The following is a 21,320-nucleotide window of genomic DNA, read 5'->3' on the forward strand; positions in this document are numbered from 1 at the left end:
CAGCTGATACTTTGAACCTTATTTTCATCCATTAATTAGAGAAGGAAGGAATATACAGAAATGCATTTCACTTAACAAGGAAATAGGAAAGAAGGAAGAAAAGGGACAAAAGGAAGAAATGAAGAGTAGATTAATCATTAAGGATGAGAGAGTTCATCCTAAGTAAAACAAATTATAAAGAAATACAAAAATATTTACTGTGGTCTTTTTTTATTGGCAAAGAATTGGAACTAGATGGGAATCTATTAATTGGGAAATGGTTAAACAAGATATAGTATATAAATACTTAATAATACTAATGTCTGGTAAAAATGGTGAAGGAGATGGTTTCAGAGAAATTGGTAGGACTTGCTATTAACTGATACAGACTAAAGTGAATAGAATAAGAACAATTTATATGACAACAATATGGTAAAGACAAAAAACTTAGCCTTTAAAGCTCTGAACAGTGTAATGATCAACCACTGTTCAAAAGGATTCATGACACACACACACGCATGCACACACGCATGCACACACACATTCTCTGTCTCTGTTTCTCTGTCTCTGTTTCTGTCTCTCTTCCCTTTCCCAATCCACCCCCATACACAACAGGATATTTATAGCAACATTTTTATAGTAACAAGTAATTCAAAAGCAAAATAGGTACCCATTACTCAGTGATTTGCTAAATAAATGTGTTGCATTATGTTGATTATGAAAATTACTGGGCTTTAAGAAATAAGTTCAACAAATACAAAGAAGCATAAGGAGATATCAACTGATGCAATGTAAACAGAAGCAAGAAATAATATGTATAGTGATGACAACAATTTCATAAAAAGAACAACAATAATAAGTAAATCACAACATTCAATTTTGAAACTATGATGACCAGGTTTAACCCTAAAGAAGAAATGTGAGAATTCTTTTCTCCCTTAGCATTGGAGTATGGAACAGGATATATAATGTTGAATTTATTAGTATGTTGATTAGTTGTACTGAATTTTTTCTTCTCATAATTCTTTGTTATAAAGAATAATCATTGGAGCAATTAGATAGGACAGTGGATAGAGCACCAGTCTTGAAATTGGGAAGATCTGAGTTCAAAGCTGTCCTCAGACACTTCCTAACTGTGATGCTGGGCAAAGCACTTAATCCCAATTGTAAGCCCTTATCCCTCTTCTGTCTTGGAACTGATACTTAGTATAGATTCTAAGACAGAAGATAAGGGTTTAAAAAAAGGTAGCCATTTGGGAGGGAGAAGAGAGAGGAATATGTTGGAAAATCACTTTAAAAACAGTGTCAATAAACATGGATTTTTTTAAAAAGAAAATGAATTGCAGAGTATTTTGATTAAGTGCTTTGACCAGTTGTGGCCTCAGGAGATAGATGGTGAAATGTTTCTTTCTTATTAGGAGTAGGAGACATAATTGTGGAATATTTTAAGAAATATTGTTCTGTTAGTTATTTTTGCTTAACTTTTCTTTGTTACAAGGGAATAGTATTTAACTTTTCTTTGTTACAAGGGAATAGTTATTTAAATGTGAAGGATGGAGTATACTGGGAGTATGGCAAACAAAAGTCTTCGATAAACCTTTAAAAAGAAAAGGAAAATTAATGACAAAGAAATAGACTTCTGGGAATACTAGTTACCACCCTTTGGATTAGTAACAGAATAACAACTTAATGATAACAAGCAGAGAAACATACTGGAATGAACAAATGAATGAAGAGTGAACATTCATTTATTAAGAACCTATTGAGCTATGTTTCAGACTGTACTGAGGCACTAAGGAAATTTATAGAAATGGAAAAGGGGTCTAGGTTCCACAGGGCTTATATTCTAATGGCTAATTAGAAAGGAAAAGGAATCAGGTGGTGTCCCCAGGAAAAGGTAGTATAGTCAGGGATATCATAGATCCCTGTAGAGATAGAGACCATGCAGTTGACTGGCATTCTTTCCAAAAGTGGTAATATAGATTCCAAAGGTTTGAGTCACAGAGTAGCAGTGTACAGTAGGAAGTGGAAGCTAGAAGGCAGATAAATGGTATGAAAATGGCTAGGAATGGGTGGCATTGGTTGCTAAACATTTTAGTGGGTCTGGGTTAGATTAATTATGGTAAACAGGCACCAAGCTATGAAAGCCAATTTGCCATATTTTCATTGATAATAGTCAAGTTTTTTAGATTCACAGAAGACTGAGAACATGCTTAAGATTGTGGAAATTTTATCAATTCATATTTCAGAAGTATTTTAAATAACAGTAGTTTGTAGTTAGGTATCTGTTTGATTTAGCTCATTGTACAAATCATCATTAAGGAGAACTCTTTCCAACAAAGAGAACATTATGCTTCTTTTACTTTATACTCTCCCAAATCATAAATAGTTATAGGCTTCATCATTATGACCTATAAGTTAATTATCTTTTGAGAATAGAAAAAGAAAGTATACCACTACCAGAAAACTGTATTGAAAAGCAGAATAGTGAAAAATTACTTAATTTTTTTCCCTTGGCACTATCTAGGATGCTTTAACTATTATAGTTATTCTTCTTGCCACAAGATGGTGACCTTGCATTGTCAATTGGGTGAAATATTACTGGAGTTATATTTAACTTTTCTTATGACTTAAGGGAAATTGATGAATGAGTGACTATATTTTCTAACTGCTGCTAATTGAAGTAAATACTAATGAAGTTACTGGAAGGTGAGCCATTTCTAATTTTAACAGCTTAATTTTGTTCATTTGTGAGATATTTTTTGTCATATTGTTCCCAAGAAAGACCCACATTCAGATTTTAAAGTATAAGTATTTAATATTCTTGTGTAGTTTGGATGTTATTTGTAAGTTACATACATATATATATGCATATATATATACATATATATATATATTTATATTTTAGCAAAGCAAGCCAATACATAAGTAATAAGCTGAAACAACAAGGTACCCTGAAGAAGATAAAGGAGTCAGCATGTACTAGCCAAATCCAACCATTACCAATACCATTATCACCTTGATATCTTCTCTCAGACCTCTGTAGAGACAGCTCACTAACTTGGGAATATCAAGATCCCCCAAACCACCAGACCTGTTTCCAGCCCATTCTTGACAGCCACATTGAGGAGAAATTATTGTTTTACTGTTTAACTCCAAAAAAGTTCCACAAATGCTGATCATTTGTCACCAGTAGGCACATTAGCACAGGAGTCCTGCAAGTGTGAATACTTCCCGTAATACTGGACTTGCTTCCAGCTGAGCCTCCACAAACATCTTTCAGGGAAGCCATTCCTAGGGAGAAGGGGCCAGCCATATATGACATCTGTCAACGAACTTCCACCTATAGGGTGGTACCTTGACCACCATCTCCCATAGACCCTGATGGAAACAACCAGGATCTTCAATCAAAGACCCTTCAAATACTTATGCTTATGACCCAATGCCCTCAGCTATCATCTAGGGAAGATACAGCCTGCTCCTCCAGGTTCTACCACCATAGTCCCTGAAGATTGTGCCTCTCTCCCTCAAAGCTTTTGCCGCCAAATTGTTTGTTATTGTCAAATATTTCAAAATTAGAAAAGGCTATGATTTTATCAGTGGAAATGCCATTAAAGAAAAGGCATTGCCATCTGGTTTATTGCTGAAGTGTAAGGACCATGAGATCTTTTCTTATGATTTGGAGCTGAAACCTTCTATATGTGTTTTGTTTCCCTGATTAGGATGTAAGCACCTTAAAAACAGGGACTATTTTGCTTTTTTATTTGTATTTCATGTGCCTAGCAAAGCGTTTACATATAATGAGATTGTAAAAGTTCCTTTGATCCTGCCTTCCCTAAAATTTCAAATGCCTTGTTTTTAAGTGTGAATTTTAAAAAAAAAATAGCTAAATAATAAATAAATAAAAAAGAAATAGTTAAATGTGAACTTTTACATTATCAGCTTAAATCAATCATTACCGTCTTCATGTTTAACTCTATTTGGTTGGAAGAAAAAGCCAACTATTTAAAATTTATTACTTTTCAACTCTCTATAGTTGGAGATTGGTATTATTATTGGAAAACTATTATTTTAATTAATAGAATATCAGCTCCTTGAGAACAGGACTATTTCCTTTTTTAATTTTTAATTTATTTATTTTTAAACCCATATCTTTCTGGCTTGGAATCAATACCCTGTATTGGTTCTGAGGCAGAAGAGTGATAAGGGCTAGGCAATGGGGATCAAGTGACTTGCCCAGGGTCACACAGCTGGGAAGTGTCTGAGGCCAGATTTGAACCCAGGACCTCCTGTCTCTAGATCTGGTTCTCAATCCACTGCAGTTGCCCCCTATTTCCTTTTTGGAAAAAAAAAATTTTAGATCATTTTCCCAGTTGCCAGCACAGTGGCTGACCCACAGTAAGCACTTAATAAATGCTTATTGATTTATTGAGATCAGAATATAGAAGATAGTAACTCCTTTGATGCCTATAGTTAACAGGCTCATGCATATATTATAGTTAGTTCTGTGTGCTCTTCATTAAAATGTAAGCTCCCTAAAGTGAGAGATCATGATTTATCTAAACTCACTAATTTCTTCAATATCCATTACAATATTCACTATTGCTAGGTTTTTAATTAGTGATGATTGAATGAAAGGAGTCAAATTAGACACATATGGAAGCTCGTACTTTTTTTGATGACTATTTCAATAATCATATTGTTGTCAAACACTAACATTTTATTTTTTTTATTTTTTTTAATTTAATTTTTTTTCTTTTTAATTTTTATTTGGTCATTTCCAAACATTATTTATTGGAAACAAAGATCATTTTCTTTTCTTCCCGCCCCCCCTCCCACCACCTCTCCCAAAGCCAAGGCGCAATTCCACTGGGTATCACATGTGTTCTTGATTCAAACCCATTTCCATGTTGTTGGTATTTGCATTAGAGTGTTCATTTAGAGTCTCTCCTCAGTCATATCCCCTCCACCCCTGTAGTCAAGCAGTTGCTTTTCATCGGTATTTTTACTCCCACCGTTTATCTTCTGCTTCTGCATAGAAACACTAACATTTTAAAGAAGAATTTTTCAGTTTAAAAGCCATCCTAATAATTAAATTAGGAGGTGAGCAAAAGAAAGTACTACAAAGGGGGCATTTGTCTTGGGTCAGTAACTTGAGGCAGGGCCCCACAATTTCTCTGTAATCCCTTAGGGGCATCTGTCTTGGGTCCATGTTTTGAGACAGTACCCCTCTCCCCTCTCATTATATTTTAAGTTATTAACTTCCCCAGTCATATTTTTTTAATAAATGGTAAAGGAGCATGAACATTGAAATTTCTAAGATTTCCTCAATTTCCACTCCATACAGATGGTGCCATGACTTGGATAGAGAACGGAGAGTTCCCTGATTTATCTATCTGAACAAATTATTTGTTTGCATGGGCAGTGAGAAGGCCAATGCAGAGCAGGAAGCAGTAATTTATTTGTTCCAGCGAGGACAGTTTGAGAATGGTTTTGAAGTTCAAAAATGAGTACTACTATAATAGATGAAAATTCAAAGAAGGACAAGAGTGGATTGACCACAATCTTGATTTCAGTGTGAATTCAGAAGTGTCTGTATCTGAGGTTTATATTCATTTCATTGGAGGACATCTTGCAGCTTATTACCTTTCAGAATAAGAGGTGTATTCAAGGACAAAGTAAGTGCAGTTGGCAGGGAAACTCCTTCCTGCCTTTAACACACCTACTTGGATTCCTTGGGCAATGATGAATCTGAAAAGTGGAATTGGATGAAACTGGGGTTGGGCCTCTGTAGGTAGCAACATTCTGGCTGAATTTGGTACCCTGCATATGGAATTTGTCCACCTCAGCTATTTGACAGGATACCCAGTCTACTAGCAAAAGGTCATGCACAATTGGAAACTGCTTCAGAAAATGGATAGACCTGATGGACTTTATTCAAACTATTTGAACCCCAAAACATGCTGATGGGGTTAGCATCACACATCAGTTGGTGGACTTGGAGACAGTTTTTTATAAGTACTTAATGAAAGCATGGTTGATGTCAAATAAAACAGACATTGAAGCAAGGAAGATGTATGATGATACTGTTGAGGCCATAGAAAAGCATCTTATTAGAACATCCAATGGAGGCCTCACTTTTATTGTGTGACAAGGAAATCACTTTAAAAGACTGATATATATTAATTTAAGGTCGCCAAGGAATTCAGCTATGTAATTCCTAAATGAAAACTCAAGTCAGCCGTCAGACTTTTATAGAGTTTAATTACAAACAGGAGGAAGAAAGGAATTAGAGAGAGAGAGAGAGAGAGAGAGAGAGAGAGAGAGAGAAAGGGAAGAGAAGGGAATAGGGCTTAAATACTCCCTCTGTTTAGGCTGGGCCAAAAGGCCCAAGCCCTTAGATAGCTGGGGCAAAGAAAAGAGATCAGTCCCTATTACTCACGTGACCAAAATGGAGAAACAGTCTCAGGGCCTCTACCTCCAGCTTCCTTCAGAGCAAGCTTCTCAGAGCACCTCTCCAACCACTCAGAGCCAAACTCTCCAACCAACCACCCCAGTCCTCAGACCCCTCTATCTTTAAGGAAACCATCCAAGTTCCCTCCCCTCAGTTCTCACATCTACCAATCACTGTCCATCATTTTCCCTGTGCCAATGGTGGTTCTAGCTTAACCCAGGACTGCCCAGAGGTCTCTGGCTTTGCACATGTCTGTTGAAGGTCATATTCTCAAATAATTAAATCTTGATCTTTTGCTACAGCCCTTCCTAAATCCTGTTACCCTGAGTAGGGTAGAGATTGGAATAATTAAATTTTGATCTATGCTGCAGCCCTTCCTAAATCCTGTTAGGACTGAGTAGGGTGGAAATTTTATTTTCCAAGACCTGGTTCTGTCATTCCAAGAATCTCTATTGTATCAATTCTAAAATCAATCATGACTCAAAGAAATTCCTGTTCTGTGCTTAAGCATAGGTCAAAGTCCTTTCCATTGTTCAGCAAAAGGTTTCTGTCCTAAAGTAATCTTAAGAAGGGAGGAGGAGGAACCTCCCATGCCAATGGGGTTCACATTCCAATAGCCAAGACCCACTATCAATAGGAAATTTTTCAAGTATGAAATTTCCCAATGGTGAAATTTCCAACATTTATAAGTCTAAGAAATTTTGAGGTTTACAATTGGAAAATGGAAGAATGGGCATTTGGAAAGGACAATGAGTCGTTTGACCTGTTTTGCTGGAGGAATGTTTGCATTGGGAGTAGATGGATCCAGAAAGGATAAAGCTGGGCAGTATTTACAACTTGGAGCTCAAATTGCACATACCGGTCATGAGTCATATGACAGAACGATGTTAAAACTGAGTCCTGAAGCATTCAAATTTGACAGTGGTGCAGAGGCCATAGCTGTACAGTAGAATGAAAAGTATTAAGTCCTTCGCCCAGAAGTAATTGAAACTTACTGGTACATGTGGAGATTTACTCATAACCCTAAATACAGGTAGTACAGAGGCTTTTGAAAAGAATTGTCAAGCCAGAGGAGGATTTTCTGGGATCAAAGATTTATATTCTCCTCTGGCATATGATAGTGTACAGGAGAGTTTCTTCCTTGCTGAAACATTGAAGTATTTGTATCTGTTCTTCTCCAATGATGACCTTTTACCTTTAGACCACTGGGTGTTTAACACAGAAGCCCATTCTCTGCCTGTGTTACATTTAACTAACACAACGCTTTCAGGAAATCCTAGTTCACAGTAAAAGCAGCTTAAGAGGAGAGACTATACTCACCTGTGTTTTGTTTACATGGACCAATGCAGAAATTAGGATGGAGAGGGGGACTCTTGGAAACTTGGGCCTCCAAGTCAGGATGTCAGGGTGAGAAGTGACTGCTTTGTTCAAAGCTCTTCAACCTACAGATAAATTAACTTTGAAATTATTCCATTTTACACTTGACCAAAATATGGTCCACTGTTTGCAGGACAGAGACCTAATGTACTTTAAATCCTGATGAGAAGGTCATATGGGTGGAAATGCCTCTTGTTACTATATTGATTTAGAATCCTGGAGTAAGGAGAATGGGCCTTCTTGAGAATGAATGAGAAGCATGGAGCTCTGTGCTACAAAGTTACAGATTTGCCTTTTGCAGCAAATTATGTATTTCTTTCTTTCTGACTTGGAGTCGATCCTATATATCATGTTTTTCCTCCCTCCCCCTTGTGAATTTTAAAACTATTCCACCCTAATCAGACCATTTTTTAGAAGATTTGATTTAGCTATTTCCTGATCAATAACAATAGAGATATGTGGAATAACAGAATCAGGTATTGGAAACTCTACATTTCTCCTCCCTTCTTAGTTTAACAAGATTTTGAAGGTCTGCATCAAACTCAAGATTTAATTATCTTAAGGAGATGGCCTTCAACAGACATGTGCAGAAAAAGGGACAGACCTCTGGGCTGTCCTGAGTCAAGCTAAGTCCTTATTGGTACAGATGAGATGCAGAAAAGTGATGTTAAAACGTCCATATAAGGCACGTCACTTCCTATCCCTTCCTCTTTCCCAGGAGAGGCGACTCTGGCTGGCAGCATGCTAGGCGTTCCGACATCTTGGGAGTAGTGGCATTTATTTGTCTGGGTTTTGGTGGTGAGTTTTGTCCTTGACCTGATTCAGGTTCAGGCATCTCAGCTGAACCCCTTTTGGAGTTCAGGTTGATTCCTTCCTTCTTCACACTCTAAACCCTTACTTTCTAGATCTTCTAATCTTCCCGCCTGGTATCAGCCAGGCGGGGGGAGAAATCCTTCACCCTTTCCTTCTCCCTTCCTCTTAATCTTCTCCACTATATCAAATAAATCACCATAACATTTGGCAGCCGACTTGGGTATTTTATTATTGGGGGTTTTCATTAGGATTTTGAAAAATAAAATTCTTGGCGACCTAAATTAATTATACATTCAGTCTCAGCCATAATTTCACCCTTTACACCCTCCCCTCCATCCTTTTTTGATAATGGAAGGAACCATTAAGTAGACAAGAATAATAGAATAGCAGAACTGTACCAGCAGCAACAGCTTTAGGATTTTAAACTGAAAAAAGATAATACAGGCCCTGTGTCTTTCTGAATTATCAAGACCGCATTCAGTGACCAGCCTGGCAGCCCTTTCAAGTACCCTCTCCTTACCACTCCTTGGTTGAGTCAGTTCCCCTGCCCCCACCCCCACCCCCAGATATGAGTTCACCAAGGAAATACTTTTCTTCATCTCCATGTGGAATCATTGAATCTGCGGTATTTTTTTTTTATATTTACCACTTTGAGAACTTAAGTTTGGGAATTTTGTGCATGTAGCTCAGTCAAGTATTGGTAACATGACCAAAAAAAAAAAAAAAGCTCCATATGTCCTTGAAATTTGTTCTAAGAGAAAACTTTCTTATTTTGGAGAGGATTTTCCTTAAGGAGCAAATGCATCAGGCAAATATTAGCCTCTTTAGCCTCTGTGACAAACTCAGTTATAGTCATTCACCTTTCAACCATTGGAGACGGTCTTATTAAATGCTCTTCTATAGCTCTCAGTTTCTCTTTATTGCCTTGATGAACTAAATTATTATTACAGCTCAACCATCTTATAAAAGAATAAGCACCAAAACTTGTTTTTTATTCAATTCTACCTCCTAACTTCTCTGTTGTTAGTTGGATGGACAGTCCCATCACAAATATTCAATCTTTTCTAGAGAGATTTATGGGAAACCAAAAAATCGTCAAAATAGTCTTCAAAAATAAAGGCATGGTGCAGATAAGCATATAACATAATAAATATGAGATATGTTTTTGGCATCTTCTCCTTTGATAGTTAGAAGAAAGCTTTTGCACTGATATTTATATTAGGTTAAGTTAGCCAGCCCTATTTGTTTTGGAGAGAGACCACGAATTTTAACCAGAAGCATGAAATACTGGAAGATAAATGTTATTTTATTATTACATATTTTCGCAATTTTATGTTACACTCTGAAACATGTTCCTTTACCCATTTATTTTACAAACAACTCCCATTGGTTTGAGAGAGAAAATTAGTCATTGACATTTTGACTACCTTTATTAGCAATTGGACAGTTTTTGAAACTATATTTACTCAATCCTGTGTTGAGATTTAAAACATTTTAATATTTTTTTCTTTTCAAACCTCCCTGTTTAATTTGTGATGGATTTAGGTGGGAAGAGATATCAAGAAAATATTTATTTCAGTTCTGTATTTCAATTCAATTCTGTATGATTACCTTCAATCATAGATTATTAATCCACAAAATATCAGCTATATAAGATAATTTTTTTCCAGTATGCATTCAAGATTATGTGAAGATGAAAATTCAAACTGTTATAAGAGTTCATTTTAGCATACTAAATACTTTCACCAAATTCTGAAATCTTAGCACCTTTATCTACTTGAAAGTCAAGAAATATAATGAAGACAAAGTACACTTAGTGTAATTTAAGTACACTTGTTTAAGAGTGATCTTACAGAAAAATACGGGGAAAACATTTGATTTTCTAAAAAAGTTATCCTTCCTCCTTAGACATATGGTAAATTCCATATGTAAGTCATGGAATGGATATGAAAACTGGCCTTGTGTAGTTTCAGAGTGGATCAACGGACAGGCAGTGAGCTAATACTGCTATAAGGAAGGCAGAGAGTGAATGCATCTTCTGGCTTCACTAGGAATTCCCAAGGTTACAAAGTGGCCATCTCTTAATTCCTTGCCCCTGTGGTCACTTCTGTATCCACCTCTTGGGGCACAGACAGGAGTTCCAGTGATGCTCTTTTCCCACTTCATACCCGCTACAGGCTGAGCTTAGTATAAAGAAGATAAGGTACAAATACCAACAACATGGAAATGGGTTTGAATCAGGAACACATGTAATACCCAGTGGAATCATGCGTCGGCTATGGGATAGGTGGGGGGTGGGGAGGAAAATAAAATGATCTTTGTCTCCAATGAATAATGTTCGGAAATGACCAAATAAAATAATGTTAAAAAAAAAGAAGAAGAAGATAAGGGGGCCACAAGGTAATTTTGTCCCACCTGGTGAAATAAAACTATGTGGAATTCCCTGTGTGGAATAGTTTGGAAAGATAGGAGTCATTAACATATTTTTATTTTTCTATTTTCAGTATACCAAAGGCAATTAAACTTAATTACAAAGTTGGGGTGGGGGGCACAATAAGGTTCTACAGAGGACTGAAAGTCTGATATATAGGGAATTATAAGAAGTATTTGTAGAACTCTAACCTTGTCAAGTGTTAGATATGGCCATTTTACCTTCCAACTTTCCAGGAAGTATTATTTATTGTCCTTTTCCACTCTTTAAGTTCTGTTACACAGCTTTTAAAAGTAATAACACTGAATATTATAGAAGTTTGTTATGTAATGCATATCTGTGTGTAGAACTCTTGAAGGTTGTTTCTTGTGTGTTGAAAGATCAAGAGCTTTCTTTGACAGAGTATGGACCACAATTTTCCCATGCTTCTACCTTCAGATACTTATCACTCAAAATATCTATTCCCTTCTTTTCTTCTCCCTTTACCATGTACTTTGTAATCCAAATGTATCTTTGAAGGGTATATTTACAAGAAAGAATGATGAGTAAATTCAGCAATGTAATCATGAGTTTCATTGTAATCAAAAGTATGTTCAATGCCAGGGTTAAGGTTATACTTTTATTCAGACATTGAATTTTGTTGCTTATGTGAAATTATGGGATTAAAGCAATTTAGGAGCAGCAGTATAAAGAGGACACTGACTAGGGCCAGGTAGGCTAGTTAAGTAGTTATTACAGTAATAAAGTAGAAAAAGGTTGAGGGCCTGAATCAGTCATCATTTGTTCCTCATTATTGTTGTGATTAGTTTTATTATAATATTTATTATTATGTGCTAGCAGTGCTACGTAATGGAATACATGTACAAAGAATGAAATGATGTCTATTCATAAAAGGCTTAAATATATTTGGAAAAAATGTAAAAGAAAATGAATATAAATAAATAGTTGTCAGAGATGTAGAATACTAGCTTTTAGAAAAACCAGGAAAGGCTTCAGGTAGAAGGCGTTGTTTGAACTATGTCTTGAAGAAAAAGAGATATTTCTATAAGATGGAGGTGGGAAGGAAGTATATTTCAAGTATGAGAGAGAGCCCAGGAAAGAGAGATGGAGTACCATGTGTGAGAAAGAGAGAAGGTCAGTTTAGCTTATCACAGAATATGAGGATTGGGGGTAGTGGGTAGAGAGGAGAGGGAAGTAATGCATAGTGAAACTTGAAAGAAAGGTAAAGAGCAGCTAGATGGTTCAATTGATACAGAACCAGATTAAAGGTTGTAGGTTCCTGGGTTCAACCTGATCTTTGATACTTACTTCTTAACTTTGTGAATCTGGGCAAGCCACCTAAAGCCAGTTGCCTAGCCCTTTACTGCTCTTCTGCCTTGGAATCAATACTTATTAATGATTCTAAAACAGAGTATCAGGGTTTAAAAAAATAGACAAGGGCCAGGTTGTGAGAGACTTTAAAAATTAAACCGTTTGTATTTAATCCTAGGATGCTGGTGAAGTTTATTGAATCATGAGACAGATTTAGCTTGATCATCCCTTAAGGAGAATTACTTTGGCATTTTTGTGAAAGATAAATTGGAATGGGGAGAGATTTAAGGGAAGGAGACTAATTAAAAGACTATTGTCTAAAATAGGCAACAGGTGATGAGTACTTGAACCAACATGTTGGCTATCTGAGAGATGTTAGAGTTAGAAATAGCAAGATTTTGCAACTGATGAAATACATGGATTGGGAATGATTAGTCAAATATGTTAATGAGTTTATGAACCTGGGAGGCTAGAAGAATGTTGATATGTTCAACAGAAATAGAAAAGTTTGGAATATAGGTGGATTTTGGGTAAAAGTTATGTTTTGACCACGATGAATTTGAGATGTCTCTAAGACATCCAGTTTCAAAATGTCTAATAGTGCTGTGCTTCTGAAGGTCAGAGGAGAGTCTGGGGCAGGTGATCTAGATCTTTAATTAATTAAACCTGTGGGAATTGATAGGAATACTATGTGGAGAGAGAGGAGGGCCTAGGACAGAGCCTTGACGAAGCAGCTACAGTCAGGGGGTACAATATAGATGATGTGTCAGCAGAGGAAATTGAGAAGGATGATTGCAGTGAAAGTTGAAAGGAAGGAGCAGATAGAAGAAAGATTGCTGAGTATAGAGTTTTTCTGGCAAACAGCTTGTGAAGTGAGGGAGAGGAATGAATCTTAGGTCATGAACATGGATGATTGAAATGGTACAATCAACAAATATAGAGAAATTAGAAAGAGAAGAAATTTTGTATGCCGGGAAAGACGAGTTTAGGTGAGAAATTATTGAGTTGAAGATACTGGCATAATCCAAATGGAAATATTCACTAATTAGTTGTAAGTGCTGGTGTCATGTTCTGTGAAGATAGTGGTGAATAAAGTTTATAACTGACAAAATGGGATCACTATAGGAGACCTCTAGCAGGATGATAGGGCCTTGGAAATTAACCATATGGAAAATGTGAGAGAAGAATAAGGGCTCAGTAGGAAATAGAGGGAGCAGTGAGAGAAATAGGAAGAGAATGAAGTCTTATAAAAATCATAGTAAGAGAAGGAATCAAGAAGGAGGGAATGTTCTCTAGTGCCATATATGAGCCACAAAGATAATACAGCTAGGGGAAAAGTTAATTGGATTTAGCGAATAGAAAGTAATTTGCAATTAAAGAGAGGTATTTTAGTAGATCATAGGACAGAAGGCCAGATTTTGAGTAAATGTAGACCATTTTTTATATATGTTTGGCATTGAAAAGGGGGAGCGAGAATGATGAAAGATCAATGAGATAAAGGGACTATAGGAGACCTTGCATGTGTTTGTAGGTTAATGGGAGCTAGAAAAGGGAGAGATTGAAGCATCATGAGAGGAACAATTGAAAGGAAAAAGAAGAGAGAAGAAAGCATGATATTGAGGTAATAGGTTAAATCAGTTTTATTGCCATAAAGGAGTTACTATTTTCTTTAAAACTGAAGAGCATAGGGGAAAAAAGTGTAAAAGATTTTGAAATGTTTAGGGTAGGTGTTCTTAAGCATCTTGTGTCATGGTCCCCTTTGGAAGTCTGCTAACGCCTATAGAACCCTTTTCAGAAAATCAAATGCATAAAATAAAAAATATATAAGGATATTACTTATTGAAATATAGTTATGTATATGTATACTTTAAAAGGTTTTAATTTGAAACTTCTTTTTTAAAATCTTTCTGTCTTCGAATTCATATTAAGTATTGATTCTAAAGCAGAAGAGCAGTTAAGGGGTAGGCAATTGAAGTGAAATTACTTGCCCTGGGTCATACGGGAAGAACAGGTCTGAAATCACATTTGAACCCAGGACTTTTTCTGTCTCTTGGTCTGATTCTCTATCAATTGAGCCACCTAGCTGCCCCAAATACATACTTTAAAAGTTCCCAAAGGCTTAGTTAAGGACCCTTGTTTTAGAGAAAGAGAATTTTAGGAACACATGACAGGAGATGATATATTTGCAGAAGAGGGAGGAGGATATGCATTTGGAGCTATAGAAGAGAAGACAAAGTTTAGAATAGCCAATACTGAGATTGTGATTACAAAGCAACATTTACTAAGCACTTCATGCTGAGGATACAAAAATAAAAATCTAATAATTTCCCCCAACAAGACTTTATTTTCTATTGTGAGAGAAAATATGCACCTATGTGAGATATGTACATACTATATACAAGGCAAATTTAAAGGGAAGGCAAAAGACAAGGGGTAGAATGTATGAAGAGAGGCTTCAGGTAGTAGCTGATACTTCATTTGAACTTTGAATAAAAGTTGGTATTTTTAAGAGATGGTGATATACTTTAAGCAGTATGTTCAAAAGAGCAGAGAAAAGATATAAAATATTATGTGTGAAGAATAACAAAGGGGCAGCTAGCTAGGTGGTTCAGCATATAGAGAACTATGTCTGGAGTCAAGAGGACTTGGATTCAAATGTGACCTCGGACATTTCCCTAGCTGTGTGATCCTCGGCAAGTCACTTATCCCAATTGCCTAGCCCTTATAACTCTTTGCCATTAGAACCAATATTTAATATTGATTCCAAGGAAAATCTGTTTTTTTAAAGAATAACAAGAAGTCCAGTTTTGTTGAAATAAAGAATATTTGAAGGAGATTAGTATATAATGCAGGAAAGGTAGATTGAAGCAGATTGTGAAGGGTTTCTGATGTCAGAGGAAGTTTGTATTTGAACTAGATCAACTGGGATTTGAACATACATAAGAGAGAGCCTAGTTAGAATGAATTCATAATAGGTATGATTTTATAACTTCCTTTGGTATTATTGCTCACTAAGGAGTAAGAATGGAGGTGAGTAGAATGTAAGTTTCTTATTCAGTGTTGAGAGTCATTTGGTAAGAATGACAAAGAGTTTAGAGAGTAAGAGATTCAAGAATCTAGTGAAATGTTTTATGTAAATGGTTGAGGGGATAGCTTAGGTGGCTCAGTAAACAGAGTCAGACCTGGGAATAGGAGGTCCTGAGTTCATATCTGGCTGCAGATACTTCCTAACTGTGTGACCCTGGAATGGTCATTTAACTCCAGTTACTTATCTCTTTCCACTCTTTTGCCAAGGTAAGGGTTAAAGAAAATAAATGATTGACTGTAATATCAAGACATAGAAGGGAGGGAAGGAAGGCCAGAACAGAGTGGATAAAGTGGAATTATATATAGGAGTTTAGGGATGGATGATCACATTGAAGGGGAAGAGTAAATATCAGAAGAGAAATGAAAATAGGAAAAATTAGGAAGTAGGAAACTAATCAGAGAAAGGAAATCTAGAGTTTAGGATCTTAGAAGAGCATTTGTGTGTGTGTGTGTGTGTGTGTGTGTGTGTGTGTGTGTGATTATGAAGTCTAATATATATGATCGTCTTAGTGATAAAAGAGAGAATATGAAGTTAGGAACAGTTAAGGAGTATGAGTTTCTTCATAGCAGGGACTGTCTTGATTATTTTATTTGTATCCCCAGTGCTTAGCACAGTGCTTGGCAATATAGTAAGCCCTTAATAAATGCTTTCTCATTCATTCATTCATTCAAGGAACTGTGAGGACAGGGTGTTGCACGTGTCAGGAACATGGATATTGAAGTCTTCAAGAGTGATGGCAAGAGAAGGGATGGAGAGGAAGATTGTGTTCTAGGAAGATTTATTAGCTGAAATCATGGAGAAAGGTAGGAAAGTAAACAGGAGATTGGTGTATGATTATAGTATGTGTGCTAGCCAAACTTTCTATCACATAGTATTCTGTACATAACAGGACCTTAATAAATTTTGGTGAATTGCATTGAGTTGGACATACTTTTCACCTCCATTATATTATAAATTTTAGTTGACTAATGAAACTATCAAATTTGTCTTTATAGCTACTGCTTTGAGGAATCAGGACCAAGATCCTGATGGTTATATGGTTATAGTGGGCAACAGTACTACAGGTAATTTTTCTATATTTATGGACATTAATTCAGAAATAGTTTAAATATTTAAAAGCTGGAGTATATTTACACATGTGGCACATTAACCCACACTGAATTTTCATTACCCACTCATACTCTATGTAGCTACCCTATGTCTTTAATGTAAGTTTTGTGTGTTTCTCCTGAAGTAGTTATTATCTTCCTTATTTACAGATATTCATTTGCCCCATATAATTTTTATTTCACAAGCAACCCAACTCCCAATGACACTTTATCTGTATGATTTCTCATGATCCTCAGTATCTATTTATTTTAACTCCTAACCATTCCTGATCATTCTTGCCATTCAGACATCTATTTCACATCTGTAACTCTTATTAATTAATATGTGCAGAATATTTCTACACTTTTGACTTAGAATGAGGCAATTTTTGTGTACACACACACACATAGAGTCTCTACCTTCATTGTGTTTATCATCTTCTGCCAAGAGGTTCTGAATTAGGTTGGTAATTTTATCTCTAGCTCACCTTAAAATTATGATAAGACATTTGTAACTTATCCTTTGCCCATATACCATAATAGCAATATAATAATCACCTCTTCAGCCAATACTGCCATGTATTTATATTGTTCACTGAATTCAAATAGTTGTAGACATTGTTTTCTTTAACATGGTATTTGATAATCTCCTTTTTCTATAGTTATTTGCATAGATATTTTATTTCCCCAATTAGATTTTAAGTTTATGGGTGAACCTTATATCTTTCACACTCACCTGGCATGGTGACTTGTCTAAAGTATATTGGATGGATGAATGAGAGAATATACTACCTTAATACAGGTAGAAACTAAAGTGCTTTGATGAGTAAATATCTCCTTCTATTAATTAGATGACAGTTCATTGAATTTATTATTCAATTGTCAGTCAGTATGCATTTATTAAATGCTTACTATGAATGAACCTGACAGTAGTTTTTGGCCAGTACAGATTATAAAATTCATTCATATCTTATGACATGTCTATATTCTCTTCTAGCATCTTCATAGAGAATCTGCCTAATATTTTGGTGGCCTTTCTTTAGATATTTTTACTTGTGGGTATACCAAGACATTTAGGATGTGTGTCTGTTATCCCTTGTGTTCATTATGTGACTAGTCATCTCTTTTTCCATTCATATTGTAATATTTATTGGGAAAGAATGGGGGGATTGAAAAAACAGGGGATGTGGAAGGTTTGTAGCAGGTATGGAGGAGTTGAAGGGAGAGAGGGAATATGGCTGCCAGTGAGGAAAAGGAGAGAAATGTCCCCTGCTGAGAAGATGTTTTGACCAAAATGGGGTGTCCGAGAACTGAGCCACTTATGATAGCCTGTGGTGATGTCTTCTCATTGGATTGCTGCTGAAGTTGCCCTAGAGCAGGCTAAACATGGACCCTCCTGAGGGACAAGCCTTTCCCCAGAATTTGGTCACCCAGCAGGGGTCCAATAAGGAATGTTTGTAATTGGATGACTGAACTGAGTTTCAGCTCCCTGTATGCCCCAGAAAAGATAGTCCATTTATCTGATTGCGATATTCAAAATAAGATAAATTTTAATAACCAGTTCGGATTGGAGAGGTTTCAGGGAAAAGGGAAAAGGGAAGAGGGAGGTCCCTAAATAAAGTTGGAGTCTTTCTCAGCTACGGAGCTGAGGCCAGGCCTCACAGGCTGGTGGAGGATTTCTCCCCTGTCTACGCTATATCTGTGCTAGTTTTGTCAATTTCAGAATATTAGCAGTAGACAGCAAGCAACAAGAACAGTCTGACCTTCAAAGATAGTTGGGCCTGTATGTCAGACTGAGGAACGTAGAGGCACCTCCAATCAGAGACTCAGAAGAATAACTCCTCCCACTTATCCCTCCTCCCAAGGAAGTGCTCCTCACATGACCCACTGCCACTCCCAGTTGCCCCTTCCCCCACCAACTGTCAGTCTTGACAATTTCCTCTTTATGGATTTTCCCACTGTTGCTTATTCCAACACAGTGGCAGAAAGTCCAGAACTTGTTCTTGTTTCCTTTCCACAATATATTTAAAGGATTTTATTCTTTATTCTAATTATTTTGTGTAGGTTATCATTGGAAATATGCTGCAACCTGATTAAGCCTACCATGTGCACTTTCATCAACTTTTGGGTTACTCACAATTTAAATTCTTTAGAAATTGTTGTCTTCTAAGTCTTATGATGATATAGCATCTTTGAGAATGTTGATATTGAAAAGATGAGATTGGTCATCAGGGAGCAATTTGGTATTTGTTTAGAAGCACTATGCAGTTTTCTAAATAGAATTCAGTAGTCTACTTTCTTCTTATAGGTGAATTTTGAGACCAGGGTATTGCCCATCCTGTGTTAGCTAGCCAACCAAATTCTTGTTACTGTATAGGAAATAAACATTTTTAACCCCAAAGTTTTTCCCTTATGGATGGTTAGATTAATTTCTTTGAATAATTGTTGGTGTGATGTTCTTGGCCTTGATTCATTAAGCATAATTTCTCACCCATAAGCAGAAGCATCTGAAAGTTGCCCTCACCATCTATGGAAAATTCATCTTCTAGTTACATTTTTGAAAGAACTCCCTTTGTGACAGTGGTAGCTAACTTTGTTGAATACGTATGTATGTATATTTGTGTGTGTGTAGGTACATATATTCATATCAGAATCATTAAAGAATTACCTCCGTATATTAGTTTTTATTTTTAAATTTTTTAAATAAAAAAATGCATGTGGGATTGTATTTGTCAAGGAATCTTATATAATTTCAACATATATTAAGTGATTCCTTAGAGGAGAAACTTTGTATTTTGTTTTCCCAGGTCATAAACTTTTTTGTAATTAGCAAACATAACTATAACTTGTACTTTTTGGATAACTAGTCAAAGAACTTTATTATTTGTAGTACTTTCTGACCCAGTTTCCCACACTGAATCACTGTCAACAAGCATGCAAAAGGGAGCCTGATAGGACTTTAGGTTATTCTTAATTTAAAAAAAGTTTAACAAGATTCACTATGAAACTCTCCATTTTTAGCTAGCTAAGTACACAGACAACAGAGAGAAACAAAACTTTTTCTAAGCTTCTAGATCTTATGACATAGTGTAAAAGTTAAATTATGCCTCTAATAATAAAAATAATATATTTTTATGAGGTTTATTAAGGATTATTAAAAATCAAGGAATAAAGAAAATACACAATAATAACCACGTGTCCGTGGCTGATTAGCCAATTCAGAATCCCCATGCTTAGCTTACTTACTACATCATTGCAATGGAATGGAAGAGAGAGAAGGAGGTGTTACTGCCAGTTAAATACCAATTGTGATCTCGCCAACCTGGGGACTCAGGTGAGATTATAGGGAATTCTGGGAAGCACCAAGGACTTCTGGGGATTGAAGTCTGGAGTTCAAAATCTCCATTGTTACATTAGAGAACCCATAGTTGCTTTCTAAACTACATCTGGAGTATGATTTTGTAGAAAACTCTTCACAGTGCTTTGTGTATATGTATATTATCATTATTCCTATTTTGTAGGTTGTTCTCTGATGAAACTTGTCTCTAGATATGGTGTAAAAGACATTATCCTGAATGTATAAAACTTTATAAAGATTAATTATTGAGAATAGGATTTTAAAAAACTCTCCTACCAGGCTATATCATTCTCTTCCATTCTTTGTCTTCAGGCTTCTCTCGCCTTTTTTCTTGGAGTCCCTCCCAGTACTTTATAAATCACTCTGGATAGCTGAAATAGCATGCTATGGTCTGAATGGGGGTGGGGGTATCCTTTTGGCTGCTGATAACTTCAGGGACATAATATTTTTTGTAGCCTTTTAACTCTGAAGTGTATTCTTTTAATTTTCAATTAGTAAATTAGTTAATTGTAATTTTTATGTCTCATAAATATGAATATGTATTTTAATTCTCTGAGCTCAAATCACTAGTCGAATTTGACTAAAGGTGCAAACCACACATCCCCACACATTGATTTCCACCCTTATTACATTTATGATCTATTGTTGCCTGAGGCTGAATAAAATGGCAGAAGCCATAGATCAGGTAGTGCCTCAAATGAGAGAAAGGGGGTGGGAGGTCAGTCTTAAGAAAATTCAATTCCAATCTGCTTACTTAAGTTTTTAGGAATATACTAACTAGGTAGGGAAACCTATTTAATTTTGTATGCAGGTTATAATAAACTATTACCACTTATTCCCCTACAGAATAAAAAAGAAGTGCAGAAGATTCTTCGGGTTTTAGAGAACTTGTATCGTTTACCTGCATATTTTGCGGACTCTTATTTCTTGAGTTATTTTCAAGTCTGCCTCTATCAGGCAGAGAGTAGAATAGACTAGGCCTTGACGGGATCTAAAACCATCGATTGAGCATTTATCTCACTTCTTGATTCTTATGATCTTGTGTCACCTCTATTCTTAAGAGTTCATTTTTCTTAATATGTAGGCTGAATGGAGGAACCAAAGGGGTGACTATTGAATGGGCTACTGAATGGATGATGCAGGGTCTTTTTTTTTTTGGACATTATTTTATTTGGACATTTTCAAACATTATTCATTGGAAACAAAGATCATTTTCTTTTCCTTCCCTCCCACCCCCACCTCTCCCATAGCCAACGTGCGATTCCACTGGGTATTACATGTGTCCTTGATTCGAACCCTGATGTAGGGTCTTAAGGGTTGCCCAGTATGAATTTCATGATATAAGAATTTTGGGGAACAGAATTATTAAATCAAAATAGTACATCCAAGATAGTTTTTATTTAGACCTCTTATGCATTAGT

General features: G+C 36.0%; 1 protein-coding gene across 13 annotated transcripts in view; it reads left to right on the forward strand.

Moving 5' to 3' along the window:
* The window catches only part of TANC2 (tetratricopeptide repeat, ankyrin repeat and coiled-coil containing 2), a 686,196-nt gene that overhangs the window by 118,769 nt on the left and 546,107 nt on the right, over positions 1 to 21,320 (forward strand). Inside the window, exon 2 of one of the 13 annotated variants that reach the window (XM_007482546.3) lies at positions 16,126 to 16,256. The exons of the other annotated variants lie outside the window; for them this stretch is intronic. Within the exon in view, the coding sequence (XP_007482608.1) occupies positions 16,247 to 16,256 (10 nt within the window). The 5' untranslated portion in view covers positions 16,126 to 16,246. The remainder of the gene's footprint in view (positions 1 to 16,125; positions 16,257 to 21,320) is intronic. 13 annotated transcript variants of the gene reach the window in all.

Source organism: Monodelphis domestica, chromosome 2 (assembly GCF_027887165.1).
Source record: "Monodelphis domestica isolate mMonDom1 chromosome 2, mMonDom1.pri, whole genome shotgun sequence".
Lineage (NCBI taxonomy): Eukaryota > Metazoa > Chordata > Mammalia > Didelphimorphia > Didelphidae > Monodelphis > Monodelphis domestica.